Raw genomic sequence first — 9,870 nt, forward strand, 5'->3', positions numbered from 1 at the left:
TGGGAAAAGCTCCACAGTAAGAGTTTGCAAAACTAGCTTATGAGAGGTACAGAGCAGGGACTTTAAAGCAGAGACTTGATTCTTTTGGGGGAGCAATTGGCTCCCCAAAAAGAAAAAACCTAAAGCAATCAGAAATGAGATGAAAAGTAGAAGAGTTTAGGTTTAAAAATTACTGCCTAGAGTGGAAAGGGTGGCTAAACTTTAGGCTAAAGAACTAATGTCAGTTCTTTGTGTCCTACGGACAAAAGGGACTCACCAAAATTAAAGTAAGTGCCACCTGTCGATGTAGACTTTGAGCTACTTATGCTATGGCGGGCCACAAACACTTAACCAGGGAGATCTGGTTGTGAAGCTACTTGACAAGTCTCCCTGCAGCAAGGGTGAAGCCACGAACCAGGAGCTGTGGCTGCCAGTCCCAGCTGTCCACTAGAATGACCCAGGTCACTTTATAGCCAGACTCCCAGGACTCACTCGACAGAGGTGACCAAGTGTCCCCTAGCATAAAGGTTTCTAAACCTTTTAAACGGTGTCATGTTCTCTCTGGGCTGAGAACCTCTGTACGAGAAGAAAGCAATATTCTTGGCTACTTGCTGCATCTGCTTCAGTGGAAGTGTTGGGCATTTCTACCTCCAGCCTCCTGTTCCATTAGAAACCCCCTCACTGGGGTAGGGGGCTGGCTCCTGGGGTCCCCACCTAAATGAGAGCTCCACCAGAGCAGAGCTGAGTCTTTCTAATTCACTGCTACCTGGGAAACCTAGAAGACACCTAGAACAGAACTGTACCAAGTGAGCCTGTGTCCCCATTGAGGGCTGGCCTGCCACCGCAGAGCTTAACACTGCTGGTTCACGCTTCTGGAGTCTTGGTGACTTTCCTCCTCTGATGTTCTTATTAGTGAGAGAAAATGGGACATGGTGAATTTTCCAGTTCTCTGGAGAAGAACAGGGCCAGAATCAACTGTGCTCTGCCTGGAACTGCAACTCCCACCCACCCACAAACCCCTGTGAAAGTTGTCCCTGCAGAGTGTCAGTCTCAGCTTGGGTGCAAAGCAGAATTACCTGCTGGTTCTTATGATGACTGCTGTCTGCACCCAGCTGGAAATCAGTAGACTCAGTCAACAAGAGTGGGATTCAGGTGTGTGGGCATAGGGCTGTGGTTTTCAAAAAAACCACCTATAGCAGCAGCACCCCCACCCCACCAAAATGAGGCCTTGTCTGTCAGATAACAGGGCCTCCAGGGATTCTGCTCAAGGGCATCCCCTTGGGTCAGTGAGGCACAACAGAGAATATTTCCTCCAAGCAGCAGTTTAGAGAATGCCTAAAGGAACATCATTTGAAACTTTCCTACCTTGCAGCTCAGACCTAACCTTTCTTGCTCTTCTGTTGACACATGAATTCCATGGAAGTCTTGGAAGATCTCCCTTCGCAGGTTCTCCCCTAACCCTCTGGGAGCCATTGCCCCCCCCCCCCCCCCCCCGCTCCCAGCCAGGTACCCAGCGCACAGCCTTTGGGACACACCTGTAGTCTTGTTCCTTCCCAAAAGCCCCTTTTAAACTTCTTCCAGTAGAAAATAAATGCCCCTTGCATTCATTTTGTTCTTTCTTGTAGCTTTTGTATTCTCTTTACCTACCATTTTCTTTGTAACCTTAGGCAAGTAATTTAACCCTTCTGTTTCCTCATCTGTAAAATGGGAATAATAAGAATGATAGAGCTGTGGGAGCCCTTGCGAGTGAGATATGCCAGTCAAAGCCCAGGCATGACATGACCCCATCACTAGCACAGGCACACGATGGGCCTCCTTATATAACCATAAATCAACCACGCATGTACAGTATGGTCATGCCAGGTCACACAGCTGTTTTTTTTTTTTTTTCAGTATGCCTCAGTGTATGAAAACAGGCACCATAACTGCCCTGCAATGAAGAGCTTTATAGCAGCTTGTTGCCAGTGTCTGCCCCACCCACCTCTTCTCCTTGGGACTCGCCTGAAAAATGACCCCTTCAGCCCCTTGACCTGGAAAAGAGCCTACCATATTAATGAGTTAATACTTGTTAAACTACTTAGAATAATACTCAACAAGTGCTTATTCTAAAAGTAAGGTTGGGCCAGGATTTAGCTCAGTGGCACTGTGCCTGCCTTGCAAGCACAAGGTCCTGAGTTCAATCCCCGGTACCAAAAAGAAAAAAAAAAAGTAAGGTTATTATTCATAGCATTAAATAATAGGTATGTAGTATTCCATAACAATAGTGCATGGTGCATAAATACTTAACAAATTTTAGCTTTAATCACTAACAACTGGACCAGGTGGCACATGCACCTGTAGTGTAATCCCAGCTACTTGGGAAGCTAAGGCAAGAGGATCACAAGTTTGAAGACAGCCTGAGCAACATCTTCCACCTCCAAAAAAAGAGAAATGACTACCAATTTATAGTTGCCGTCTCATTATTTTGCACTTGGCCTTTCTCCTCCCATTAGCCTTAAGCTTTTTAACAGCAGATCATGCTTTCTCAACTCTGAATCTCTGTATCTCCCAAAGTATCTAATATATGCTTGGTTACTGTTTATGGAGTTCTGCTGAGTCCACAGGCAGTGCAGGTCCAGAAGTCCCCAAGGAACCTTCCTGACCATGCTCCTCATCCTCCCCTTCCTTGGGGGTGGTGCCTTTGGTCCCTGGTTCTTAATGATATCATCCCTCTCCAAGGCCCCAAAGGAAGGTGTTGGGTCAGGGTATACAACTCTGGAGTCCAGTGGACAATATACTCTGCCTGGAAAGTTCCTCGGATAGTTATCCAGAATGCCTAGACACATGATGGTGAACCTTTCAGAGCCTTCAATGATACAGACAACCCGCTGCGGCACTCATGCCATTGTGTATGTGTGTGTCCTAGTACTGGGGATTGAACCCAAGGATTTTGTGCTGAGCTACATCCTCAGCCCTTGAGGTAGTGTTTTGCTAAGTCACCAAATTGCCCAGGCTGGGCTCAAACTTGGAATCCTCCTGCCTCAGCCTTCCAGAGTGCTGGGATTATAGGTATGCTTCACCACACCCAGATCCTGTTTTTGATTGCGTTCTTTAAAGCAGGCCTCTGAGCCATGTCTCTTACTCTTTGCTAAATAAGTGAAATTGGTTTTTAGTGCAGTGCTATCCTCAGGCAGCAGTAGGTGGAAAGGGTAGGAAATGGTACCTGCAGATCTTGGTTGTGCAGGCTTCTTCTTACTGCAGTATAATAGGACTTGGGTTTAAGGTGTTGAAAATGAAGATGACACAAAGGCTGAAGACCCCGCTGCCTGGTGTTTGCCTGTTGTGCTGTAAGGATGACTGTCTCTGCTCTGGCTGGGCCTTCTCACAAGTGTGTCTCCAAGTGTAGAGGGCAAATGACGATGTCAGGAAACTGTCACATTGCAGCTGAGTCCCCTCCTGCTCTGCCTTAGGGCAGATGTCTTTTTGAAAGACTTTAATGTGTTACATAAATACTCCATGTTATTAATTCCTAGATTATTTCATGCCTATACAACTATTTTATTTCAAACCAACTTTCCAAGGATTGATCTTTCACATATCTATTATGTTTATGATAATTTTCTAGAGTCAACAAGAAGATGAATATAAATTTTATATCTTAAATGTTTCCTGGTAAGCCACTGCAAGATAAACTCACTGCCTTTTTGGGTAAACTGGTCAGTCAGGAGTTACAGAGAAAGCAGATAGGCATAATATCTAAATTTTAGCAAGGCATCTGATAAATTCTATCCTGATGGGGTTTTTTGTTCTGTTTCGTTTTTTGTTTCTTGTCCTACTGAAGATTGAACCCACAGCCTTTGCTCTGAGCTACATCCCCAGCCCTTTTTTATTTTTTATTTTTAGACAGGGTATCACTAAGTTTCCCAGACCAGGCTGGAACTTGTAATCCTCCTGCCTCAGTGTCCCAAAATGCTGGGATTACAGGCATGTGCCACCACACCTGTCTATCCTGATGTTCTTGAAGATGAAACTATGGACAGAATGGTGCAGTTAGAGGATTCATAGCTGGAGAATGTCTAGGAGCAAAGAAGCGTGGTTAATGAATCACTGAGAGCAATGAATGTGACAGGGACAGGCAGGGAGCTGCTGGGACACTCTGTCCTCCACCTGGCCCAGTGCACATTGTTAATAATTATATGATTGCTACATTGAAGTTTACCCAACTTCTATTGGATGACGAATGTGTCCTATGGAGATCTGAGTCCCAGAAGGTACCCTGACTCCTCTTCTGAGTCAGCTGTCCCCCATTGCTGCCAACTGTATCACCTCAGTGCTTCTTAAGCCTTTCTTCTCCCTATCCAGTCTTAGTCTGCTGTTAGAAGACCATAAACCAGGAAATTATCAGCAATCTAAGTTTATTCAGCTTACAGTTGTGAAGACTGGAAATCTGAGACCAAGGGGCCATGTCTGATTAGGATTTGTGTGTCACAGCCTCAAGGGAGGGCAAGGGACATGCACAAGGTAGAGGGGAGTAGGCAGGAGTGGGTCAGACTCATAATAAACCCACTCTCACAATAGCTGACCTCATCAGCAGTAACAGCATTAATCCATTTTGGAGCTCAGAGCCCTCATGGCCTAATCATCTCTTAAAATCTAACCTTTTGGGGACGTGGGAGGCTAGGGATTAAACCCAGGGCTTCATGCATGCTCTCCAAGGGCTCTTCTCCTGAGCTACATCTCTAGCCCTATTCCATTTTAATTTTTTCATTTTGAGGTATTTTTCTAAGTTGCTACCCAGGCTGGCCTTGAACTCACAATCCTCCAGGCTCTGCCTCCCAAGTAGCTGGGACTACAGGCAGCATCACTGCATCCAGCCCACCTCTTAATACTGTTATAATGGCAATTAAATTTCAACATGAGGTTCCGAGGAGACATTCAAACCATGGCACCTTCTTTAGGCCCTCGCCATTTCTCTCCTGGACTGCAACAGTGCTGTAATCTTTTAAACAGTCTCCTTGCTCTGACTTTGCCCCCCTCACTGGCATTCCCTCAACTGCCAAAGAGTGTCCGTGTTCCTGCACGTGGATGGCCTGGGAGGATCCCTGCATTTCAGCCATACTTCTCCTCCAGCCTGTCTCCTGCTCCTGCTCACCTCATGTTGTATGCTCTCTGATGATACCAGATACCTGCAGGTCCCCCATGGTCCATTCTGTTCTGTGCCTTTGAACTTTTGCAGAGCCAGCTCCTCTGCCTTTGATGATCCCAGCACATTCATACCTGTCTTCCCCAATGAGACTCAGCCTATCATTGGAGCGATTCACTATATTGAAATTGTTCACACAGTACTTGCCTCAGATGAGACCATAAATTCCTTGAGGGTAGTAATCCCAGTTGATTTAGCACCTGTCGTGGGGATTGAACCCAGGACATTTTAACTGAGCTACATCCCCAGTCCTTTTTTGTATTTTTTTGTTTTGAGACAGGATCTCATTAAGTTGTTAACTTTGCCCGGCTGTATCCGAACTTTAGGTCCTCATACCATAGCCTCCCAGAGTGCTGGTATTACAGGCGTGCGCCACCATGCTCAGTGGCAATATGTTTTTTTATCAGAACTAAGGATACAAAAAGATCTCACCAACTAAAAAGGCAGACCATAAAACTTAACGGAGAGATAGTTTAACAAGGATATACTTGGGTTTAAAACCCGCGAAGAAAACAAGTCTCAACCTAAGTACTGAGTACAAGACAGAAGACTCATGACTCATCCCTTCCCTAGAATGTGTAAAAAAGCAGGGCTCTGGTTCCAGCTGACTTCATGCTGTGTGTGAGTCAACAGTGTGACTCATCACCTCTCGTCCAGAGTGGGAAAAGTCCTGCTGGCCTGACCATACAGGAATCACAGTCTGTTCTATGGGCCATACTTTAACCCAGTTTCTGGGTAGAAAAAAAGGGCAGCTCACTGCCCGCTTTCATTTAATTTTACATAAACCTGCTTTTTGAGGCTGAAACAAATCTCATTGATTTTTCAGTGTGAAAATAAAATATAAAAACTGTTCCTACGGGGCCAGGGATTTAGCTCAATGGTTCCGCCGCCTGCCTTGCAAGTGCAAGGTCCCGAGTTCAATCCCCAGTACCAAAAAAACAAAAACTGTTCCTAGAAAGCTGGGTATGGCTGTACTCACCTATAATCCCAACACTCAGGAGGCTGAGGCAGGAGGATTCCCAAGAGTTCAAGACTAACCTGGGCTACATAGTGAATTCAGTGCTAGCTTGAACTACATAGGAAGACTCTATTCCCTCCCCCCCAAAAAAACCCTCTTTCTGAAGTTATTTCTAAACAGAAATCGGGGGCTGGGGCTTTAGCTCAGTGGTTCTGCTCCCTGCCTCTAAACAGAACTTGTCTCTAATCCTAATGTAACATAAATATATATGATGCTTGGTATTTAATAATTTTTTTCATGTGGTAAATTGCAAAGCATGGAATAATGATAGAGAATTACTATATATTATAAATGGAAGTACCACTACTAAAAACAAAGTACTATAAATATAATGGTATCTTTTGTTTCTGAAGACTATTGATATACTAGAGCCATGCAAAAATAATAATAAAAGTGAGGCATTTTGTGGAAAACTTTGGGGGTAAGGTTAGGGCTGGAATCTGTACATCATGGTGAGGTAAACGCCGCAGCTTCAAGTGCTATCTGCAAGTACTGTATTCTCAAGGCAAATGGGAAGCAAAAATGAGGGTGTCCAAAAGATTGCACCTGTACTAGTGAGAGAAGCTGAACCCTGTTGCCTGGGGGAGGGAGTAGGGATGGTGCACCTGGAGAAGCCAGTGAGTGCAGTCAGTATAATCAGAGGCCTATGGACCTGCCACTGGGAGCCTCAGAATGCAGAACTAGGCCAGTGAGTGGAAACTCCAAAAAGAATTTGGACAATTAGACCTCCTAATTGAATAAGCTGCCTTGTGAGCTCCAGGTTAGTGTGCTGTAAAGGAATTTGAGCCCCAAAGGAAGCTTGGGCTTCTCTTCTGGTCACATTTGAGGTTGGTGATTCAGGAAGTCATGAGTCCACATTTTCTGATGGTAATACCTTCATCCCTCTGGTTGTGGGGTGAATTATCGACACAGAAATTGTTTCTAGGCCTGGAAAACCCCAGTGTGCTAGTCGCTTATTATGCTTGCCTTTTGTTTTTTTGCTTTCTAGTTCTGGAGAGACTTGGCTTCTGGGAGGAAGTCAGAGGGATTGTCTCAGGATCAGAGCTGATAACAGGACTCCCCTGTACCTTTAAGGTGCCAGGCCTGCCCCAGTACCTCCAGAGCCTCACCAAACTAGCCATCGCTGCAGTGTGGGCAGTGCTAGCCAGAGCCAGAGAACAGACAAGGGCTGTGCCCATCACCTTCTCACAGCTGCTGGCCTCTTCCTTTCCTGAAGTGCGTTTGCTCACCCTAGAAGCCCTGTTGGAAAGGTTCTCAGCAGGAGCCTCTCAATTGGGAGAGGAGGGACTCTCATCTTCACTGTACAGTATGGGAGAAGACTTCCTGCTCTTGGCCATGAAGGAAAGCCACCCAGAGTGTCTCTGCAAGGTAAAGTCTGCTGGCCTGATGGTCCACTTCTACTCCCAACATCAGGAAGGCAAGATGAGGTTTGGGCTCTCTGAGGGCAACAGACTTAGCATCTGAAGTATAGACACTCTTTGTGTGGTTCTTGGGCTGGCTTCATGCATAGAAGGCCAAGGACACTAAGAAGAACTGTTGATGATGGTGGCATTGATAACAGAGATGAACCAAATTCAGAACTAGCCGTTCTTGGGATGTTTAAGTACATCATTGAACATCAGCCACAGAGTGTATCAGAAGTCATCTTTGCTAACATGCCTGTTTGGGGGCCAATGGTCACCTGGGAAGTGTAGTGAAAAGGAAAGGGCACTGGCCTAGGAATCTGGGCATGTAGCACCAATCAAAGGTCATCAGGCTCCCTCAAGTTGGTCATTAAACTGTGCCCTGTTTGAGACATTATGGGGAAATAAGTCGGTGGGAGCCTTTTAAAAGATAGAGCCCCTCGTCACTGCAAGTGGTTGTTATTTACCACCTGGAGACTTCTCCCTGAGTATTCATATATATGCTCTATCTCTGTTTCTGTCTCTCTTTCGCCCTCACCCCTTTCTCTCCTGCCCTGGATTTGTCTCACACAGATACTGAGGATTCTCCATTGCATGGACCCCAGTGAATGGCTTCCCCTCACGGACCGCTGTATCCATCTAACCCCCAAGGAGTTTTTGATCTGGACCATGGATATTGCTTCCAATGACAGGTTTGCCCCAATGCTCCCTGTGCAGCATAGGTGGGATGTAGGTCTCATCAGTCATTGTGCAGTGAACCTGCTCACCATCCTGGCCCAGGAGCTCAGGTCCTGTATTTCTTTCAACGCCTCAGCCTAGGAGCTAGGTATGTTGTAAACTCAAGCAATAGAATAATATCAGACCTTCACATTAGTAACCAAAAGGTGATTGTTTCTGGAGGCATTTGAGCAGACAGGATGTGGAGATTTCTAGTGTTCCCATCAATATGGATTACAGGCTACCTGCAGAAACCATCTGTGTGTAAAATATGTTTGATTTAATTTTGGGGGGCGGGGGGGTGTCTTACTTACTTTTCTTGTTGCTGAGACAAAATACCCAACACTCAAAGTTATAAGAGGAAAGGTTTATTTCAGCTCACAGTTTGTAGAGTTTTCAGTCTGTAGTCCTCTGGCTCCGTGGCAGGGTGACATAGCAGAGGGGCATCTCAGAGGAGAAACAGTTCATGGCAGGCAGAAGGCAGAAAAAGCAGCAAGCAGCTAGCAATAACTGCAGCCCTCTTTCTTCCCTTATGTTCTATCCAGGCTACACAGCCTTAGGGCAGGTAGCACTCACACCCAGGCTGGGGCTTCTCATTATCCACATCCAGAACTATCCAAACCAGTCAGTGGACTAACTTAGTAATCACACACCCTTGATCTTAGCATCACACACTCTAGATCGAGCCACCTCTGAAAAGCCCCACCTGTGATCTCAGGAGGCTTTGGGGGATATGTAAGCGCAAGCCATAACTTGTGGGGTCATGGGGGGGCGGTTATCCCTTTCTTTTTCCAGATCTGAAATCCAGGGCGTGGCTCTGAGACTTACCTCCAAAGTGATTGCCTACCACATGAAAACACTTGAAAAGGTAAGGCTGATTCTGTGCCTGTCCTGAGGCCTGGGCTTTGTGCTCTATTTACCCAGAAGGTGTCAATAAAAGTCACTTATTAGTTGAGTGAGGTGGTACATGCCTATAATTTCAGCTACTTGGGAGGCTGAGGCAGGAGGATCACAAGTTCAAGATCAGCTTGGGAAATTTAAAGTTTAAAAAGAAGGTAGGGGTAGGGATAGGGATGTAGCTCAATGGTAGGGAACCCTTGGGTTTGATCCCCAGTGCCACAAAAACAAAAAAATTCAGGGCCGGGGATTTAGCTCAGTGGCAGCACGCCTGCCTCACAAGCATAAGGTCCTAAGTTTGATCCCCGGTAACAAAAAAGCCAACTATCCTAAGCCAACAGAATCACTGTGACCTGTGTGCCTGGCCTGTATAAGAATATCATTATATCATTTAGGCATGGTGGCCTATGCCTGTAAATCCCAACACTTGGGAGGCTAAGGCAGAAAGATCACCACAAGCTCAAAGCCACCCTGGGCTACACAGTGAGTTCGAGGCCAGTCTGAACTACATAGTGAGATCCTATCTCAAAAAAACAAAACAAAACAAAAAAGGAAGAGCATTCATGTTGACTTTCCACTGTAGGCATAACTTGGGAAGACTTTTGGGAGCACCCCTCTGTTTTCTCATTTTGTGCATTTTTGGTCAGAGTCCATGAGGGTAACATGACCTCTCC

At 45.8% G+C, this 9,870-nt stretch overlaps 1 protein-coding gene across 5 annotated transcripts in view; it reads left to right on the top strand.

Annotated features, from left to right (window-relative positions):
* The window catches only part of LOC147826996 (tRNA (32-2'-O)-methyltransferase regulator THADA-like), a 191,415-nt gene that overhangs the window by 132,437 nt on the left and 49,108 nt on the right, over positions 1-9,870 (top strand). For all 5 annotated transcript variants that reach the window (XM_087216443.1, XM_087216445.1, XM_087216444.1 and 2 more), the window contains 3 exons: positions 7,168-7,547; positions 8,156-8,274; positions 9,095-9,167. In XM_087216443.1, the coding sequence (XP_087072569.1) occupies positions 7,168-7,547; positions 8,156-8,274; positions 9,095-9,167 (572 nt within the window). The remainder of the gene's footprint in view (positions 1-7,167; positions 7,548-8,155; positions 8,275-9,094; positions 9,168-9,870) is intronic.

Source organism: Heterocephalus glaber, unplaced genomic scaffold, assembly GCF_053883595.1.
Source record: "Heterocephalus glaber isolate CG9 unplaced genomic scaffold, H.glaber_assembly_v1.0 deba00001457, whole genome shotgun sequence".
Lineage (NCBI taxonomy): Eukaryota > Metazoa > Chordata > Mammalia > Rodentia > Bathyergidae > Heterocephalus > Heterocephalus glaber.